Below are 21,782 nucleotides of genomic sequence, written 5' to 3'. Positions count from 1 at the left end.
GGTTTGACGTACTGTATTGTTATACTGGCTGAAAAATGGGGGGTGGAAGTTCAACACTGACTATTGTAAATGATATAGCCGGCAGTTGCACAGTTGCATTTCACAGTTCTTTCCTTTTGCTGTTCACAATCCCCCAATATTACACAGTTAATATGGCCAGTTCACTATAGGTTAACTTTTGATAAGCCTCATTACTACTTTGCCGGAAAATGTAAGCATACTGCTACAATAATTTACTGTTGAACATCTGTAAGCAGTAAAAACCTAACCACACAGTTCTCGAAGAATAATATGGTGCATGTGGTACTACTGAACAGACACTGTCACTGTTTTAACACATGGCCTATTTGTGTTACACTTATTTCACGGTTAAGTCGATGCATAATTGCTGACCTAACCAATACAGGTTTATTGACTGAAAATCGGCTGTGGAGTGACTGTCTCAGGACCAAAAATTGGGTCTTTATATATCCTCACAATAATAGGCACTGAAACTATACATTGTTCGATTTTTAAGTTACAGAAATTACAATTAAAACATGACTCATTCAGTTAACTGAATACATTGAAAAATTGGTTCTTTTTAACAGTTTCTTGTACCACAAAGGTTAGGCTGAATTATCTGTTTAACTAATGAAATTAACAGATACAGTTATGCAAACAATACTTTTGACAAACCTGGTAATTATTTTTTAATTAATTAAGGGCTGGCTTTGTTAATATGTTTTCGAAGAGAGCCAAATAAATACTTATAGAATCCTAGTAGTTCTTCTTCCAAATGTTTATAATTAGTACACAATTTATATTTATTTATAAGACAACAATAGAATGTAAGTCACAAAACAATTACTGATTTCACCCTATATCAAAAGGATTAAATAGGAAATGTCAAAATGAATTAGGAAATTAATTACATACACAAAACTAAGCACAAAATTAGATCTGGTGGTATATTCCTTAAGACTGAGGGCCAACCTTTTTGTTTTATGGAAATGCAGATTATACTCATGTATGTTAAAGGTAATTAGGCCAAAATGAAAATAAAACGAATTTAAGGAGGCAGATGGCAAAACAAGAGAGGAAGTAAAGAGATCCCAGCTTGTGTCGTCACAAAACTAACATAGCTTTCAGAGGAAAGAGGGATAGGTGGGGGAAGGTTATCTTCCCTCCCTATCAAAGGAGAACGAGTAACAATTTTCCAATACTATGAAAAGGATAGTTGCTACTCACCATATAGCAAAGATGCTGAGTCGCAGATAGGAACAACAAAAAGACTGTTGGAAAATGAACTTTCAACCAACATGGCCTTCATTGAAAACAGACAACACACAAACACACACACACACACACACACACACACACACACACACACACACATACACAAGCAAACACAACTCACACACACATGACAATGGTCTGTGCCAGATGAAGCCAGGCAACCAGTGGTTAGTAATAATTTTATGTGTTTCTGTAGGCCAGTGCTTGGAATTTCCTCTGGTCTGGTGACGGTAAGTAGTGGCCAACTGTTACGTCTCATTGGAAATTTATGAGAAACATATTTTCCTCTATGGTCCTCTTTTGTTAATGGCACAAAGAAAGGCAAGGAGATAGTTTTAATTTGAGAACAAGAGTTCTTTTCGTGAGCCCCAGGAGAATAAACGTCAAGAAGTGAAGCAACAACAACTAACAAAAAAGTGCTTACTTTAGCATCTATTCTCTAATGGCTTTCAACACAGAGCTTTTGTGGTTAAGTCATTTTGAGTATTCACAGACCATAAATAAACAGACAACATCAAGAAAGGGAGAGACAAAAAGAAAAAGGAAATAAAGGTTAGTTTGGAGTATTTACTATGCAGTATAAACACGTTTTTCAAGTATCTTTCCTGGCATTTCTCAACAAGGGGTGGAATTGCCAGTATTATTGCTAAGATAAACAGCAACTTCAACACTTTTTTTTAAAAAAAAGAAAAATGTTTATAATTCATGGGTCCATCTCCACAATTTTCATCGATATACATCACATCAATTTCTTGCTGAGAAATAATGTTATGGGTCATTTAGCTAATTATTGTTGTTTAAATGTGTGTCATGCAACCTATTAAGAAAACATAGCTCTTTTGATGGACTGACTGAAACAAAGTAATCAAATGAATATCAGTCAGATTATAAATTTAAGTTCACATACTAAAGAGCTTAAAATGACTGAAATGTGTGGAAAAAATTTAGCAAACATAACGAAAAATTTCCTTACCTTCTCTTTCACTATCATCTGCGCACTTCACATTGAAGCCCCAGTCACACATAGTTTGGTCCTGATTCCACACCAAGCCAGGTGCACAAGTTTGTTTGATGAGGCGGCCATTGACACAAATGTAAAAGCTCTTGCAGGACCCAGCCACTGGATAATACTGACCATTCATACACTCTGACACTTCTTCTGATGGCTGTTGGGTAGTTGTAGGCTGAGGCAGAAAATTTAATAACATTAACAGCAGTTAATCTTTTACAGACAACAAATCTGTTATTCTTAAATCAATGTACATGAAGAAAATCCACCAATTACCTGTAGAGATGAACTTTTCTCCTGTATCTTCATAGAGTTTGTTTGATGCCAAATAGCAGGAGAACCAATTTATTGATTTGTAAAATTCCAGACTGTTCAGTCATTCACTCCCATTTATTTTTCAACTTACATGTTACTCTTACTGTGATAGAATGAAAACTATAAAAGTAAGTGAGTGAGACATAAGGAAATCATCAGATCACCTTTGGTCCTGTATTAATCAATGTATCAGGAGAGAGATGATATTTATACTTTAATGTATGTCTCATTGTTACACACTTAATACATTGTATGGAAATACAGTGTAATTTGGATAGTTTCACTGTATACAGAAAATTACTGCTGATCAGATATGTTGTTCTGGTGCAGAGAAAACCCAATGCAGATCATTTTCACTTTTTTGCTTCTTTTTGTTTGAAAGTGGGTTCTGATTAGCTTGATCCCAATTTCTTCTTTAAGCTCTCCCCCATGACATATTAATTGCCCAATCATATCCTCTTTTGTCTACTGCTGCAGAACAAGAACTATTCATTCAGTGCCACGCCAGACCTTGAGGGATACTGTACTTATTGTTCCCACATTCTGCATTTATTCTGAATTATCTCTTAATGTGACCTTGCATTTTGTTATACAGGTAGCACTCAAAACTGTGAGGTGAAGTTAATACCATAACTATAAGGAGACGGTATGACTGGCCAGTATTTCAAGAGGTAATATTCTAAGTACTGCCAATAACCAAATATATAAGTAGAACAAAGTATCTAATTTTTCATAACAGATGGTTCCTCCCTCAAGGTGAAAAGCAAAATGGGTAGGGGAACTACCTATTATTCTCACAATATCTAAGGTCATAGAACACTGCACAAAAGAGCAACTATGCAGCTACTTTGAGAACAAAAAGCTAATCTCTTCTTCACTGTGTGTCTTTAAGCCTGGTTTATTGTTTTGAAAGCCTTTCTTTTGCCTGTGCTATGCTCCTTGATCTAAGAAAAGCATTTGACATTGTATCACACTATGTCCTAATATCAAACTTTAAAAAATATTGTATTAAGCACAATGGACTACCATTAATCAAATTGTATCTATCAAATGGGAAACAAGTTGATACAACAAATAATTGTAGCTCCCATGGAAGTGCCACAAGGTATGGTCCTTGGCCCTTTTCTTTTTCTAATGTACATGAATGATTCACCTAGTCGTTTGCCCTACAAGCCTGTAATATATGCTGATGATACAACTCTTGTAATGACTGATTCCAAAATAGACAAAGTGAAATGGGAAAACTGACAACGGTTGGAATGCCTGCATAGAGGCTACTCAAAAATGAACTAATATTAAATAAAAGCAAAACAATATACTTTTTTCTCCATAAACTATGTGAAAAGATAAATGATTGTGAATCTGCCACACTATTACATATTCATTTCAACCCACAACTGAGCTGGATTCACACATGGAGTAGTTGGGTGTTTAACTAACATGAGTGATTTAGTTACAACGTAAATTGAAACCCTGTATCAGCACGAAACAGCTTCAGTCTCCATATTATGCTATCTTTGGCTCTCACTTAACTTATGGAAATGTCATATGTGCCAGCTCTACCAATGCAAAAACAGTGTTTTTATTACAAAGAGAGCAATAAGATCAATGATAGGCATTCCAAACAGCGATATTAAAGTCTTTCTCCTCTCAATGAAAAAAACAGCCAAAGACATTAACTTCAATAAGCACTGTCCACAATTATGGAACAAGAAACAGAAATGATATAGGTTTAGAATATAGTAGGATACGTAAATTCCAAAATAAATTTAAATACATTAGCATAAAGCTGTAGAATAGACTACTCCTGGGAGTGAGAGACTAACCACACAATTTCTCTGACAGGTACTTGCAGAACCTCTTAATCAGTGTTATAAACACTGATTCTATAATAGAATTCTATAATAGTGTGGTATCCCAAACATAGTTTGTAAATTTTAATGTGAAATATAAATGAAATGAGTAATTCTAATGTAAGATCACATTATCATGCTCATATCAAAATCCATATCATGTACATGATTAGTGACTGATGAATAATATGGAGAAAAAATTGATATATGAACTTCCTCTGAAGTGTCCCCTTTCATCTTTGTCTCTCCTCACCCCCAAAACAGATGGGTCCCTCACATCCTGGGTCTGAGTGATCTACTCCTCCTTTCTAAACTTCTCCTGCCAGTTCCTCTTTGATGGAGGAAACAACAATCCTGAAAAATAGGATAGTTTTTTTTTTACTTTTACATATTTCTATTGGCAGTAGTTAGAAATTTTCCTCTTGACGGAAAAATTTTGGCCAACCATTTCAGCTTCTTTTAATTTTATAGTTTTCTCAACTAAATTTTCCTATTTATATAACATCAGTTTTTTAAGACACTAAATTATATAAACTGGCTACACACAAAATGGGTATGATGTAATATATCTAGAGTCAGCAGAGGAAATTGTCAGTGTCTTTTACCTTCACTGACTCTCCCCAGTTTCTGTTCCCGTAACCACAGGGTGCCCTGCTCATCACTATGCCACCTCCCTTTACAATAACATCCCTAATGCTCTTGGCTTTGCCACTATTAAACACTACCTTTGCCAACACCTGATGGCTTCCAAACCTACAACCTTTTTCCTGGCCACCATGACCAACTACATCCTCACCTGCAATTACTTCTCCTTTGAAGACATCACCTACAAATAATTCCAGAGTACAGCAATGGGCACCCACATGGCACTATCCTCTGCCACCCTATTCATGAGCCATCTAGAGGAATCCTTCCTAGACACCCAGAATCCCAAACCCCTCACCTAATTCAGATTCATTGATGACATCTCCGTGATCTGGATCGAGGGTGAGAACACCCTACTCACATTTCTCCAGAGCCTCAATACTTCTCCCCCATTCACTTCACTCCTCTTCTTCAACTCAACAAGCCACTTTCCTTGATGATGACCTCCACCTCAAAGATGGCTACATCAGAACCTCCATCCATATCAAACCTACCAACCACCAGCAATACTTCCACTTTGACAGTTGCTACCCATTCTATACCAAGACATCCCTTTCATACAGCCTAGCCACCCATGGCCATTGCATCCATAGTGATGAGCAGTTCCTCTCGAAATATACCAAGGGTCTCACTGACGCCTTCACAGACTGTAATTACCCTCCCAGACTTGTACCGAAATGGATCTGTCATGCCTTATCTCTCCAGTCACCCACCACCCTCCAAAGTCCCACTGTCTGGTCACAGAGGAGCATTCCTTTTGTAACTCAGTGCCTCCCAGGAATAGAGCAACCGATTTGCATTCTCCACCAGGGTTTCGACTACCTCTCCTCATGCTCTGAAATGAGGAATGTCATACCCAATATCCTTCCCACTCCTCCCACAGTGGTATTACACCACCCACCAAATCTACACAATATCCTCGTCCACCCCTACACAACCCCTGCTCCGAAACCCCTGTCTCATGGATCATATGCCTATAATAGTCTTAGATGCAAGATCTATCCTACACATCCTCCCACCACCACCTACTGCAGTCCAGTCACAGGCATCACCTATCCTATCAAAGGCAGTGCTACCTGTGAAACAAGTCATGTGATCTACAAGCTAAGCTGCAGCTACTGTGCTACATGCATATGACAAGCAACAAACTGACTGTACACATGAATGACCACCAAAAAACTGTGGCCGAGAAACAGCTGGACCACCCAGCTGCATAGCATGTTGTCCAACACAGCATTCTTCATTTCAATGACTGCTTCAAAGCCTGTGCCATCTGTATCCTTCCTACCAACACAAGTTTTTCTGAGAAGTGTTGATGAAAACTCCCTGCAATATATTGTATCTTCCCGTAACCCTCCTGTCCTCAACCTTCGTTAGACACTACCTTCACCCACCTACCCCTTCCCTGTTCTTATTCCATCACTACGCTGCCTTCAATTCCACCAATACACCCTGGATTTTCCATTATACTTTATTTTGTGAGTTATTTGACAAAATTTTGTGAGTTATGGAGGTATGTTGAAATTTTGGTGACAGGGTCAAACATTTAGCAGTACTATTTGCAGCAAATTTTCAGTTCATAACAAACAGCTATGCTATACCTCTGCCTTGATAGCCCGATGTCACCACTGCCAGAGGTTACACTGACTACCACAAGACGGCATAGGGAGGTGGTCATATGGCTGGAACCAGCTTTGATAGGTTTTCACTCTAAAATGTCTTGATAAAAGTGTCCTAAACTAGCTCAGCCATCATCATGTCTCTCCATTCTCTAAATATATTTCTTATTTTACAAAAATAAGACATTTGTATCCATAATTTGAATGTGGCATTGATTATTTACCTTTAATTCTCTTGCTTTCAGAAATCATTGTAACATTTTTATAAGTAACTCCATTGCTGCTTGCTATAAAAATTCCACATTTACAAATAAAAGGCACAAAAGATCCATATTTTTGTACTTTTCTTTTATAAATCTCTGTTATCTGTAATAACAAAATACTGAAGGATACACTTGTGTACATACCCTTGATGTCGTCACCCATTCACTGTTCCCTTCAGTTGTTGGTGGCCGTGGTGGTCTTGTTGTGCTCCACCAAGGTACTTCCGTAGTGGTCGTAGTTGCTTGTGTCTCAGATGGTTTGCTTGGTGTCCACCATGGATTCTCTGTTGTACTAGAAGTAGTGCTACCTACAGTTGTCTCTGAAGGTTCTTCTGAAAAGTTTTAAAGTAAACAAATAGCTAACTGTAAGTATTAAAGAATTTCTTCTACAAATACAGACTTATTCACACTTATAAATAAACAAAAGATATAATCCTCATTGAAACTTACAAGACGTTTACATGATGCTCAAACAAACATTGTTCTTCTACTGAAATTTCTGTTGTGCCATATATTTCTATAATTCATTTCAGAAGTATTATATGATGTGTTCCACAAAAGGATGGTTGTTAGTTACATCACACAAACAGGATACTCTGAATACTTATCTTTCACCAATACTGGCGTGATCTGTTTTGTTAATGAACTCCTGTACCTTTTATGTATCTCCAGCATTATTTTGCAGTATCTCCATTATGCTCAGTTTTTGTTGGTCGATTGATGACCCTTCTGCATCTGACAAAGAGACCTTCACAGGACACAGATCAAGCCAGCCTGTCCCAACCATCATATTTTATTACTAGAAAATCATTTTGTTTGCTTTAGTCTACAGTCACATTTTTATTTTGTCAAATGTCGACCAATTTCAATAGCAAGTCCCGTTATAGGCCAATACTGTGCACTTGATACTGAAACTTGGAGTGTTTCCACAAAATAAAGGTGTGACTGTAAACTAAAACAAATAAAAATAATTTATAATTGCATTAGTCAAGGCTCCAATGCAGAGTATGTCAGTAATATGTAGTATTTTATCTCCGTTATGCCAGTGTACCCCTTTTCCCTCTATATCCTTCTCTCTTCACTGGGTCAGTATTTGGGACATCATCACTACTCCACCAGTAGAATATTTTCAAATGTTCTGTGTGTGCCATGGAATTACATGAGAGCTAAAATGAGAATAAAACAGAAAGTATGTGATTTTTATGAAATCAAACATACATAGACAATACACCTGAAAGATACTGTGGACATGGTGACAAAATACACTGCAGGCAACATCACAGTAACAATACAGTGTGTGGATGGAGAGTGAAACTCCAACTGCCTTCTGGTAATTGGCTACCATATGCATAAAAACTGACTAAAAAAGAGTCAATTCCTTATTTATATGCTAAATTCCACTGACTGTTATGGATAGAAACATAATGTATGTATAAAACACAAAAGCAATTAGGCTGATTACATATTCTGACCTCCATACAATTGTAGAGTAGAAGACATTATTCTGTAAGACTAGCAATTATTCATAGCTGTTATCTACAAGGGTTTACTATATCACTGTTAAGTGGAAGGTGTAGAAACTTATTTCTCATGTGCAAACAGTTGTCCACACACTGCTTCATACAGTATGCAGCATGTGAAGCTACTCCTTTGAAGCTTGCAACAGATCGAGGATATTTTATGAGAAAAGGCTCGTGATTACTGACATACATGGTTCTGTGTAGAGTGAACAATGAAAGTTGAGTGAGTAGGTATGAGATTATGGGGTTATTTCTTGCAGAGAGCACATTGGCTCTTCAGTCAACTTGGTGATGTTGCTGCAGTGACACTTTCACCACTTAGATCGCTATTGTCAATAAGGAATAGCTTACAGATAAATATGATTATAGCATCCTTTCAAGAAGGTTAAATTGTGGCTAACCATATATCAGATGTCACTATATGGGATAGTATCACACTCAAACACTAACCAATTTCAACGGAAAGTATAGATAATTATGATAAAAGACAAGGCATGTCAAATCACTAAAAAGCTGAACATAATGGTCATTCCCATAACTTAATACAGCATTATGCATCATTCCCCTTACAGTCATCAGTTGTTCTAAAAGTCATAAAATTCAGCAAAGCAATGAACCAAATTTTCAACAAAATATGTATTTATTCATTTCTTGCTATCTGAAAGACAGGAATTGGAAGAAACATGACACAATGTAGAGGTAAGGGATGTTCTTTAAACAGACTATTCTCTTCTGCAATTATCACACTATAAAAAGAGCCATTAATATGGCATCACACTGGTCCAAGAGAAACATCCTAAACAGTACAATGTGATATGCAACAGCAAGCTCCCAGTTATGTGGGTGCAGATTGTCCAATTCTGGATTACCCATGAATAGTTAAGCAATATTAAAAAACCTGAAGTATATGCTTATAATTAGAATGAATATTTTTTGTTTGGAATAAATTATTATGAACGTGACTTATGTTTTCCACCAGGAGATGGTGCAGGCCCTAACCTATCATCAGACATTTTTCTGTTGTCCCCCATTTAATCTTCAGATAAATGTAGGGACTCTGCCAGTGTAACATGTTCAAAGCTGATTTCCTGGCTATATTTTGCCTAGTCCTTTCCCTAGGAGCTTAAATTAGATAGTTTTCAACCTGTTGTTCCTGGAAAATAATGTGTAAGTAATACAGTGGGATTTCAAATGTGATGTACAGATGCTTTGTCATCATCTTCTTCTTCTTCTCTTTCTTTTTCCTGAAATATTTCTGCTTATTCAGGTTGTTAGCTGTTTTGTAACTACATTAAATAGCTGTTTCCACTAATAAGAAAGTGTTATCTAGTTTATCAATGTTTTTTGGTCATCCGTGCAGTCTCATGTCCACATTATTCTGAAGAATGGGGACCTTGTTGTACTTCAAGGCAAGAGATGCATGATACAATGACTGCAGAACTTTTGTTCTTGCTTCTAATGTTGATACTAAATTCCAATGCTCATGTACATTACCTACATGGCAGCTGAGACAACAACAGAACACAACTGCACATGACATTCAATCACTGTCATTCCTTTCACAAATCAATAAACGTGTGCCTTCTGATTTTAATCATATGATCTGTCTAAAGAGGCTCTAGAGGGTGCCCATAGAGGAACAAATATAATTTCAAAATACAATATGCAACTCTTCATGAAAGACTTTAAAATTTTAAAAAATTGAACAGCTAATCAGTTGTTGGAGAAGACACAAGAACCTAGAAAATAATAAGTACCAAATCTCAACATTTGTTAAAGTTGGCCAAATCTTGACTTTGACTTTTACTGTCTATTGACTTACATCTGTGTTTGCACATGAACACAGACACACACATGCACACACACACACACACACACACACACACACACACACACACACACACACACACACAAGTAAGCATGCAAGCATGTGCGATAGACCACGTGCGCCTCCCCCCCCCCCCCCCCCCCCCCCACACACACACACACAAAATGGGCTTATGTGAAGATATTGACAAAATTTTAGTTACTTACTTGTGTCACATTTGGATTCACTGGGCCAGTCACAGACCTTTTTGTCTGGGTTCCAATGCAGACCTCCAGCACAAAATTCTTTACGCAGTTCTCCAAGAACACATCTGTAATATGCATTGCAGTTTGTAGGATCAGGATAATAGACTCCAGCTTCACAAGGTCCTGAATCTGGTGGTAAGGGCTTCTGTGGGGTTGTACTCCACCATGGCTTCTCTGTTGTAGTCATTGTAGTTGTTGGAGCAGCTGTTGATGTGGTACTGGTAGTTGAAGGAGTCCACCAGGGTTGTTCCGTAGTAGAGCTTGTTGTTGGCTTCTTTGTTGTACTAGGAGATGTCCACCATGGGTATTCTTCAGTAGTGCTCGTTGTTGTAGGCCTAGTGGTCGGAGGCTTCCTCGTGGTGGATGTTGTTGAAGGTGTCCACCAAGGATATTCAGTCGTAGATGTAGTTGAAGGTCTGGTAGTTGGAGGTTTCTTTGTTGTGGATGTAGTTGAAGGTGTCCACCAAGGATACTCAGTTGTAGACATAGTTGTAGGCCTTGTGGTGGGTCTAGGTGTCGTAGTAGTGCTAGTGGTGGTAGTAGTAGTTGTTGTAGTAGTTGTAGTTGTTGAAGTAGTTGTTGACGGAGTCCACCAAGGATATTCAGTTGTAGATGGCTTGGGAGATGTAGGATGCTGATGAGTAGTTGAAATAGGTGTTGTTGGGCGATGGTCACCTGTGGGGGAAGAAAGAAATAAATTTTGTAAAAATAAACTGAAATCATACAAAAACCCATAGTAGATTAATATCAACAAAAGCTTGCCCAAAATCTGGATTGCAATGTGCCAAGAGAAAAGAATACAAGTCACCATTCTCATGTACTTAAGGACTGTGAATGAATATGAATTACACAGAGGAACTACTACATGAAATATACACAAAAAATATGAAATATATTTGGCAAAATATATATTCAGTTATTTTCCCTAAAACTGTTGGGAACAATGTTTCCTGACTATCAAGTAACTTTTCAAACCTCTCACAAATGAGATGTACTTCAGTCTTTATATAGTCTTGAGTGACCTTGTGTATTCTCACTGATGAGTCACACTCCAGCAATTGATATGGGCAGTTTATTTTTTCTTTCCATGTTTCTACAAAGTGATGCTCATGCAAATGAGTTTACATTACAGTTGTTTATAGAAAATATCCTAGATTAGCAATTTAAATTGATGACTTCACTATCCCAAAGGCAGAGATAAATACGGACCCGCACATTATTTACACAGATGTCACATTAAAAAAAGTCAAGTAATTAGTGTCTTATTTGAAGTTTCAATCAGAAACTTTGAATATGGAGAAAATAAAATGTTAAGGCAAGAAAGCTTCTGAGTCCATGTAATAATAAAAATAGAGTCTGAACATTACCAGCTGGCTTATTGTAACGAATTTCCTTTCTTTACATACATTAATATAAACAAAGACAGCAAAATCCAGCTGTGTATCAGTACCTTCTTTGTGAAATGCAACAACTTTCATAGGCATTGATATGTAGAACAAAAAGTTGTTATGTATAGAGGTTTTTTTATGTGATTGCTGTGTTCCTGAATTTTGTGATGTATTTTTTGTGTTTTTTTTCGCTCATTTTTACTCCCACTTTATATGTTCTTAATTTTGTCACCTCTTGTTTTTCTGTTAATAATTCTCCCTGTTTCTATTTGTATTTGGAAAAATCTCATAATAGGGCGAATTTTTACATCAGTTCTCTTTTACTATTGGTTAGGCCAGCATTTACTTAATTCTGCTAGGTATAGCAAGTTTTTTGTTGAAACATATGATGGTATCAGTATCTTCTGCATTTAGTTAGTCCGATATTCTTCAGATAATATTGATGATATATTTTATGATTTGAAATGCATCAACTAATCAAAGACTGCAGTGCCAAAGAAGAAAGATATTTAGGCCACATGCTGGCCATTTACAGTTCTTTTAATTTACTATTTTTTCTTGCTATTCAAGACTTTCTGTTTGGTATAAAAGGAGTTGTCAAGGACAAATTAATTTAATCTACATATAAAAAATTGCTGTCTGTCAGACATTTTATTTCCACTTGCAGATTGTCAAAGAGTGTTATAGCTGTGTATGAGGTGTGATAAAAAAGTAACAGGAACTTTTTAATTTCGTGGGCTTATTCATCTGATTTTCAAATTTTTTAAATCTTGTTGGTACACATGTTCTTAAAGTATATTTGCATTACAGCTGTTTTGAATATTTAGTTTATTATTGACAGTCAAAAAGGTTATACATGTTTTCTAGTCTTGCCAAATTTTTGCTTTCAAAAAAAGATGGATAAGGAATTTGCATTACATTTTGCTTGAAAAATGTTGTTGTTTCAGTGTGTGAACATCAATCACAACCTTGGAACAACACTCAGTCAACAATACAACAGTGACAAAGAGATAAAATTGTGTTTTCTGCAACAACACTTTCTTTTTCAGTGTCTTGTTGCTCAACCAAGAGGCCTTCCTTCTGTGTTCGTGTGCACTACACAGTCTTTTTTTCCTCTCATGGTTTTACTCCATATTCCACCAAAGTTGTTGCTGTCTTCTTTGGCTTTCTTGCATTTTGTCTGTGCACATTTTTGCTCTATCACCTTTCATGATCATACGCCATATTTTTGTCCCTCATCCTCCTGTGTTTCTGTCTTACGCTAGCGAACCTTGATTCCTGTGCTCCAGTGATTAGCTGCATTCAATGCTCGAGCTGTTCACTCTGCCTGTTCCATTTCTATTAATTTCCTGTCAGTATCACATTTTTACCCTGTCATTGCAGTTCTCAGGCATTACATGTTCTGTTATGGGGTCAGACGAACCTTCTTGGTCCCAGTTATTTGATACTATCTGCCCCTTACCATGGCTGTTTCCATGCAGAAGCTATCACTCCTGCAGATTTCCCATTTTCGGAGTCAGCAGTTGCACCATTTGACCCAGGACATCACTCACTTGATTTAGCACTGTTTGGTGACAACAACCTTACATGTTACAGATGGAGCACGGCTTCTGCATCACACACGGCACTTCCCACGCACCAACGAGCTGCTTCAAAGGTGCCTAATCTGTCCAGAAACTCCCCCTGCCCAGGCAGGACTCATCTCTGCTGCCTCCACTTCACCTGAAGCTTGAAATTGCCTTCGATTCATGGTCCATCTTCCTTGCTGCACTGGACCACTTCCAACACATTTATGCTCTTCCTGATGTTTCTCTCTTGGCTGTCTCTGGCCCAACAGCCACTGGCACTGACTCCACAGGCTCCGATACCCTCTCCATTTCTAATACCTCCTCTGCCTTCGATGCTTTCTCTCCCATTCTGACACATCCTTGCACTTCACTGTCCTCTCCAGTCCTGATGCTGCTTCCAGCTCTGTCAGCTGCTCTGGCACCACCTGCTCTGGCACCACCTCCTTCAGAGCCTCCCAGTGTGGCACCCTCATTGCAGGTGTTCTCACCATCAGCCCAGCTGCCTCTCCCAGTTCCACCATCACCGGCACCCATGCTGCCAGCCCTAGCACTTCTCCCTGTTCCAGCATCGCTGGCCCCAGTGTCTCTCCAGATTACAGTGCAGCCAGTGCCCTCATCACTGCCCCTTGCATCTCTCCCAGCTCCTGTACTGCTGGTGCACTCCTTACTGACCCTGGTGCCTCTGTAGTTCCCAACACCGTTGGTGCCCTCCTCATCACTGAACAGCATTCCATTGGCCCGCACTCAGTCGAGCTGCACCCTGCTGGTCTGCCAGACAATATTCTCCTTTCTTGAAGCCCTTCAATTTTCTTGCCTGACTCTCTTGAAATATTCATCCAGAGTAACTTACTTCTCTCCTAGACTGACTGCAGACTTGTACACCTCTGCCTCAGCCTTGAGTTACCTCTCCTCTCTCTTCACACTTTTTTCACATTCTTCCTAGATGTTCAGTTAAATTTTATCTGTTTTAATATAGCTTCTTTCTTCTATTGCTTTTCTTTGGAAACTTAAAAAAAAATGTTGTTGCTTACATTATTCTCTATTTGTCTACTGTAGTTCCTTTGCTCATCTCCATTAACTAATTTTTTCTTTTCCTCATTTTCCATCACTTCCCTTCTTGCTTCTTCCTGCACTGTTTCTCCTTCCGATCCTTTATTTCACCCTATTTTACTAGTAACATTCGTGAGAAGAGAGGAGTATCCACTTAACATTTCTGGAAATTAAATAACATGAGCAGGTTTACAGGCACAAAAGTTTAGAAATATGGATGAGTCTTAATTATTCACTTTTTACTATCATTTTTGATTTAATTTATGCCATCCTATTTCATTCTATACTCACAAATGCTTTAAACCCTGTTCTCCATCATTTTTTTCTGCACGTTGCCTGCTTTTAGTTAAATATCTCCCAGTACAAATGACACTCCACAGCTAAAAATTTTTTTGTTTCAAGGAAGAGTATGTGCCTACTCTACAACTGTTTCATACTTCAACTTTCAGATATGAACTGGCTGGTTTTGGAGCTCATAGACACCTATTAACCATGAGCTATTCACCACTAATGCCTTCATATGTATCCACAGATAAATGATAAGTGAAAAGGAATTATTCCGGCAACTATAACTGTACATACTCTAGTGTTACTACAAACTTTTTTAGAAAATTTTGCACAAATTCTTACCAGAATCTACACCAGTAGTGTATGTTGGTGGTGGTGGTGTGACAGGAGGAGGAGGACGAGTGCAGTCATCACCTGAAGGCTCAGCAGATTCCGGTATTCGTCCAAACACCCGATTAATACTGCGTAGTAATGGAAATGCACCACGACAGCAACGGTTCTCAAAATCATCAAGATCTAGAGTGAAAGTCATGGCTCCTCCATAACCCATGTTCTTGATGTACTTAGCCTTTAATAACGAAAAAAATAATAATTACAAATGGTGGAGAGTTACTTATATTTCATTAATGCTGCACCTTAGAGACTGATGTATTGCTATTCACTGGCTAATGAGTACACCAAGGGATAGCAATTAGGAGTATTGTTTGCATACACTTAAACTGAAAACATGTTAATAGTAATTTTGTATTACTCCCTGCCGCCGATGGATAAGCAGCAGCCAGCAACAAGTCATACTCTTAGCTCACTTATTTGTTTCGAAGTTTAATTCTTAATTTCTTTGCGTGTTTTGAGGTACTTGGATAGTTTAATTCACAAATTTTGGGCATATTATAGTACAGGGTTATTACAAATGATTGAAGTGATTTCACAGCTCTACAATAACTTTATTATTTGAGATATTTTCACAATGCTTTGCACACACATACAAAAACTCAAAAAGTTTTTTAGGCATTCACAAATGTTCGATATGTGCCCCTTTAGTGATTCGGCAGACATCAAGCCGATAATCAAGTTCCTCCCACACTCGGCGCAGCATGTCCCCATCAACGAGTTCAAAAGCATCGTTGATGCGAGCTCGCAGTCCTGGCACGTTTCTTGGTAGAGGAGGTTTAAACACTGAATCTTTCACATAACCCCACAGAAAGAAATTGCATGGGGTTAAGTCGGGAGAGCGTGGAGACATGAATTGCTGATCATGATCTCCACCACAACTGATCCATCGGTTTTCCAATCTCCTGTTTAAGAAATGCCGAACATCATGACGGAAGTGCGGTGGAGCACCATCCTGTTGAAAGATGAAGTCGGCGCTGTCGGTCTCCAGTTGTGGCATGAGCCAATTTTCCAGCATGTCCAGATACACGTGTCCTGTAACGTTTTTTTCGCAGAAGAAAAAGGGGCCGTATACTTTAAACCGTGAGATTGCACAAAACACGTTAACTTTTGGTGAATTGCGAATTTGCTGCACGAATGCGTGAGGATTCTCTACCGCCTAGATTCACACATTGTGTCTATTCACTTCACCATTAAGAAAAAATGTTGCTTCATCACTGAAAACAAGTTTCACACTGAACGCATCCTCTTCCATGAGCTGTTGCAACCGCACCAAAAATTCCAAGTGTTTGACTTTGTCATCGGGTGTCAGGGCTTGTAGCAATTGTAAATGGTAAGGCTTCTGCTTTAGCCTTTTCCGTAAGATTTTCCAAACAGTCGGCTGTGGTGCTTTATTCGTCGACTTCCGCGGGCTACGCGTGAAACTTGCCCGCACGCGTTCAACCGTTTCTTCGCTCACTGCAGGCCGACCCGTTAATTTCCCCTTACAGAGGCATCCAGAAGCTTTAAACTGCGCATACCATCGCCGAATCGAGTTAGCAGTTGGTGGATCTTTGTTGAACTTCGTCCTGAAGTGTCGTCGCACTGTTATGACTGACTGATGTGAGTGCATTTCAAGCACGACATACGCTTTCTCGGCACCTGTCGTCATTTTGTCTCACTGCGCTCTCGAGCGCTCTGGCGGCAGAAACCTGAAGTGCGGCTTCAGCCGAACAAAACTTTATGAGTTTTTCTACGTATCTGTAGTGTGTCGTGACCATATGTCAATGAATGGAGCTACAGTGAATTTATGAAATCGCTTCAATCATTTGTAATAGCCCTGTATTTGAGAGTTGTAGCATTGTGTTTTAGTATCCGTATAGTGTAAATTCGCATAGTCATCAGTCATCTGTTTGTTTTGAACGGCTTGTGAGATAAAAAAAAGAGGAAAAAATTGTTAGGGATGGATAGGGACTGCGCCTGTTGTGTACGGATTCAGGGGGAATTGGCCACTATCTGTAAACAGCTGGAAGCTGTGTTGGCCGTGGTCGACAGGCTCCAGGCTGTTGCCCTGGGCTGCGGTGACATTGGGACACCCGAGGCAAGCACTTTGGTGTCTCTAGAACATGTAGCATCACCTGGGATCTCTGATGCCACTACACCCTCGGATTCGGACATCCCTGCTGCTCGACACTTGCCTGACAATGATTGGCAAACAGTGGCGGGGTCGGGAATCCCTGGCCGGAAGGAGAAAGTTGGGACTGGCTGCAAGGCTGTACCCTTACGCATCTGTAAAGGTTTAAGGTGTTGCCCACAGCTGAAAGTACTTCTGAGCCAGCAAGGGCAGCCTCGCCTGTTGCGGCAGTGGCCCGTCTTCCTGAGAGGTCCGGACAAGCGCAGAGAGTGGGATTGCTTGTCATTGGGAGCTCCAACATTAGGTGGGTGATGGAGCCCCTTAGGGATATGGCAGCTAAGGATGGGAAGAAAGCCAATGTGCCCTTTTGTGTACATACCGTGGGGAGTCATCCAAGATGTGGAAAGGGTCCTTCCGGATGCTATGAAGGGTACAGGGTGCAGCCAATTGTAGGTAGTGGCTCATGTTGGCACTAATGACTTGTGTTGCAATGGATTGGAAGAGATTCTCTCTGGTTTCTGGCAGTTATCTGAGTTGGTGAAGACTGCCAGTCTTGCTGGTGAGATTAAGGCAGAGCTCACCATCTGCAGCGTCGACAGGACTGATTGCAGACCTTTGGTACAGAGCCAAGTGGAGGGTCTGAATCAGAGGCCTAGATGGTTCTGTGACCATGTAGGCTGCAGATTTCTTGACTTGCGCCATAGGGTGGTGGGATTTCGGGTTCCACTAAATAGGTCAGGTGTCCACTACACACAGGAGGCGGCTACACGGGTAGCAAGGGCTGCATGGTGTGGACTGGGTGTTTTTTTAGGTTAGACAGTCTCAGGAAAGATCAGAAAGGGCTCCAGTATCAAAGGGTACAGGGCAAAGAAACGACAAGAATCGACCAAGCAACAGTCGATATTGTAAATTGTTGTAGCTGTGTTGGAAAAGTACTAGAGCTTCAAGCACTGATAGAAAGCACTGAAGCTGAAATTGTTGCAGGAACAAAAAGCTGGCTAAAGCCGGAGATAAATTCTGCCAAAATTTTTACAGAGGCGCAAACCGTGTTCAGAAAGGATAGATTAAATAATGTAGGTGGTGGTGTGTTTGTGTCTATTGGTAGTAGTTTATCTTGTAGTGAAGTTCAAATATATAGTTCCTGCAAATTACTATGGGTAGAGGTTATACTCAACAGCCACACCAAAATAATAATTGGTTCCTTCTACTGACCCCCGACTCAGATGATATAATGGCTGAACTCTTCAAAGAAAACTTGAATCTCATTACAAGTAAGTACCCCACTCATACAGTTATAATTGGTGGAGACTTCAATCTACCCTCGATTTGTTGGCGAAAATACATGTCCAAAGCCAGTGGTAGACAGAAAACATCTTCCAAAATTGTACTAAATGCTTTCTCTAAGTATTACTTGGAATAATTAGTTCATGAGCCCACACAAATTGTAAATGGTTGTGAAAACACACTTGACCTCTTAGCCACTAATAATCCTGATCCAATAGAGTGTCATGATGCATACAGGGATTAGTGAACACAAGGTCATTGTAGCGAGGCTCAAAAGCATATCAACCAAAACCACTAAAAATAAACACAAAATATATCTACTTAAAACAGCAGACAAAAATTCGATCGATGCCTTCCTAAGAGAGAGTGTCCATTCCTTCCAAGCTAATTATGTAAGTGTAGACCAGATATGACTCAAATTCAAAGATACAGTATCGACAGCAATAGATAGATTCATACCGCATAAGTTAATAGACGGGACTGATCTACCATGGTACACAAAACACGTCACAACACTGTTGCAGAAGCAACAAAAAAAGTAAGCCAAATTCAGAAGAATGCAAAATCCCCAAGACTGGCTAAGTTTCATGGAAGCTCAAAATTTAGTGCGGATGTCAATGCGAGATGATTTTAATAGTTTCCACAATGAAATATCACCTCAAAATATCCAAGAAAACCCCACGAGATTCTGGTTGTATGTAAAGTACACCAGTGGCAAAAAACGGTCAATACCGTCACTGCGCGCTAGTGATGGAAATGTTACCAATGATGGTGCCACTAAAGCAGAGTTACTAAATACAGTTTTCCGTAATTCCTTCACAAAAGAAGATGAAGTAAATATTCCAGAATTCACAACCAGAACAGCTGTTAGCATGAGTGACAAAAGTAGATATCGTAGGTGCTGCGAAACAACTCAAATCACTTAAGAAAGGCAAGTCTTCTGGTCCAGATGGTATACCAATCAGGTTCCTTTCAGAGTATGCAGACACAATAGCACCTTTATTAGCAATCATATACAACCGCTCACTTGACAAAAGGTCTGTTCCTAAAGACTGGAAAGTAGCACAGGTCATATCAGTATTCAAGAAAGGAAATAAGAGTAACCCATTGAATTACAGACCCATATCACTGACCTCAATTTGCAGTAAGATTTTGGAGCATATACTGTACTTGAACATTATGAATCACCTCAAAGAAAATGACTTATTGACACATAACCAACACGGATTCAGAAAACATCGTTCTTGTGCAACACAGCTAGCTCTTTATTCCCATGAAGTAATGAGTGCTGTCAACAAGGGATCTCACATCGATTCCATATTCCTGGATTTTGAGAAGGCTTTTGATACTGTTCATCACAAGCGACTGTTAATCAGATTGCATGCATACGGAGTATTGTCTCAGTTGTTTGACTGGATTCGTGATTTCCTCTCAGAGAGGTCACAGTTCGTAGTGATAGATGGTAAATCACCGAGTAGAACAGAAGTGATATCTGGCGCTCTGCAAGGTAGTGTCATAGGGCCTCTCTCTGCTGTTCTTGATTTACATAAATGATCTACGTGATAATCAAAGCACCCCCCTTAGATTGTTTGCAGATAATGCTGTAATTTACCGTGTAGTAAAATCATCAGATGATCAATTCCAATTACAAAATGATCTAGAGAGAATTTCTGTATGGTGCGAAAAGTGGCAATTGGCACTAAACAAAGAGAAGTGCGAGGTCACCCACATGGGTAGTAAAAGAAATCCGATAAATTTTAGATATAAGATAAATCACACAAATCTAAGGGCTGTAAATACCTAGGAATTACAATAATGAGCAACTTGTGGGGAAGGCGAAACAAAGACTGCACTCTGCTGGCAGAACACTTAGAAGATGTGACAAAACCACTAAACAGACAGCTTACACTACACTTGTCCGTCCTCTGCTGGAATATTGCTGCATGGTGTGGGATCCTTACCAGGTAGAACTGATGGAGGACATCGAAAAAGTGCAAAGAAGGGCAGCCTGTATCTTCTTATCGTGCAATAGGGGTGAGAGTGTCACTGATATGACATGTGAGTTGGGGTGGCATTCGCTGAAACAAGGGCGGTTTTCTTTGCGGCGAGATCTATTTATGAAATTTCAATCACTAACTTTCTCTTCCGAATGCAAAAATATTTTGTTGACACCCACCTATGTAGGGAGAAATGGCCAGAGCTCAAACAGAAAGATTTAGGTGTTCCTTTTTCCCACACGCCATTTGAGAGTGGAATGGTAGAGAAGTAGTATGAAAATGGTTTGATGAACCCTCTGACAGGCACTTAAGTGTGAATTGCAGAGTAACCATGTAGATGTAGAACAAATTTCACTACATCTTTATGCTTTTCATTCTGCAGTTAGACCTGTTTCACATTTTAATGCAACTGGATTCAGGTATTTTGTGAGATATAAGCACTAGTGGCCAAATGAGTGTATAGCCATATGAAATACTCTGTAATGTCCTAAAAACTATTTTTTTCAATATAATCCCATTTTAAAACACACAAATTTTGATTTATAATTTGGAGGTGATTTTTTTAGAATATCATGTATGTTTCACATTGATAGCAACACTTCAATAGGTGCTTATCTGCATATCTGTAACATGTCTGCTATGCAGTTTCAGTACAATACATGCTGTTGTATTGCATTTAGATAGTGTACAATTAAAGAACCTTCAACATCACAGCGCATCAGCATTCATTGGTTAATATATTAAAAAAACTAAAAAACCCCCTCGATTGCGAAAAAAGCACCTAGTGTTATGTGTTAACCCAGGTTTTGGCGTAGGTAACTACACCTTCTTCAGAACAACAATAAAACCCACAAGTGCCTAAGAAGACCTTTGTCAATGATTAAAAGAACACCAGAGCTATACATTTATAAATGAAAAAGAAAACACAAACAGTACATATGTACAAAGTCAAAACCACTGCTTAACTTAATGGTGTATGCTCCACCTCACACCGGCCTATGTTTGATGGGCCAATTTATGGTGGGTCATGGCTCATCGAACATAGGCCGGTGTGAGGTGGAGCGTACACCATTAAGTTAAGCAGTGGTTTTGACTTTGTACATATGTACTGTTTGTGTTTTCCTTTTCT

The 21,782-nt window shown here is 39.1% G+C and overlaps 1 protein-coding gene across 1 annotated transcript in view; it reads right to left on the bottom strand.

The window, feature by feature from the left end:
• Positions 1 to 21,782, bottom strand: part of LOC124788421 (probable chitinase 10) — a 231,877-nt gene that overhangs the window by 101,413 nt on the left and 108,682 nt on the right. The window contains exons 18-21 of the mRNA XM_047255688.1: positions 15,212 to 15,437; positions 10,537 to 11,250; positions 7,127 to 7,314; positions 2,252 to 2,462 (exon numbers count right to left, since the gene is read on the bottom strand). Of these exons, the coding sequence (XP_047111644.1) occupies positions 2,252 to 2,462; positions 7,127 to 7,314; positions 10,537 to 11,250; positions 15,212 to 15,437 (1,339 nt within the window). The remainder of the gene's footprint in view (positions 1 to 2,251; positions 2,463 to 7,126; positions 7,315 to 10,536; positions 11,251 to 15,211; positions 15,438 to 21,782) is intronic.

This window comes from Schistocerca piceifrons, chromosome 3 (assembly GCF_021461385.2).
Source record: "Schistocerca piceifrons isolate TAMUIC-IGC-003096 chromosome 3, iqSchPice1.1, whole genome shotgun sequence".
Lineage (NCBI taxonomy): Eukaryota > Metazoa > Arthropoda > Insecta > Orthoptera > Acrididae > Schistocerca > Schistocerca piceifrons.
Note: the sequence above shows the minus strand (reverse complement) of the source record. Positions and strands in the feature narration are given on the sequence as shown.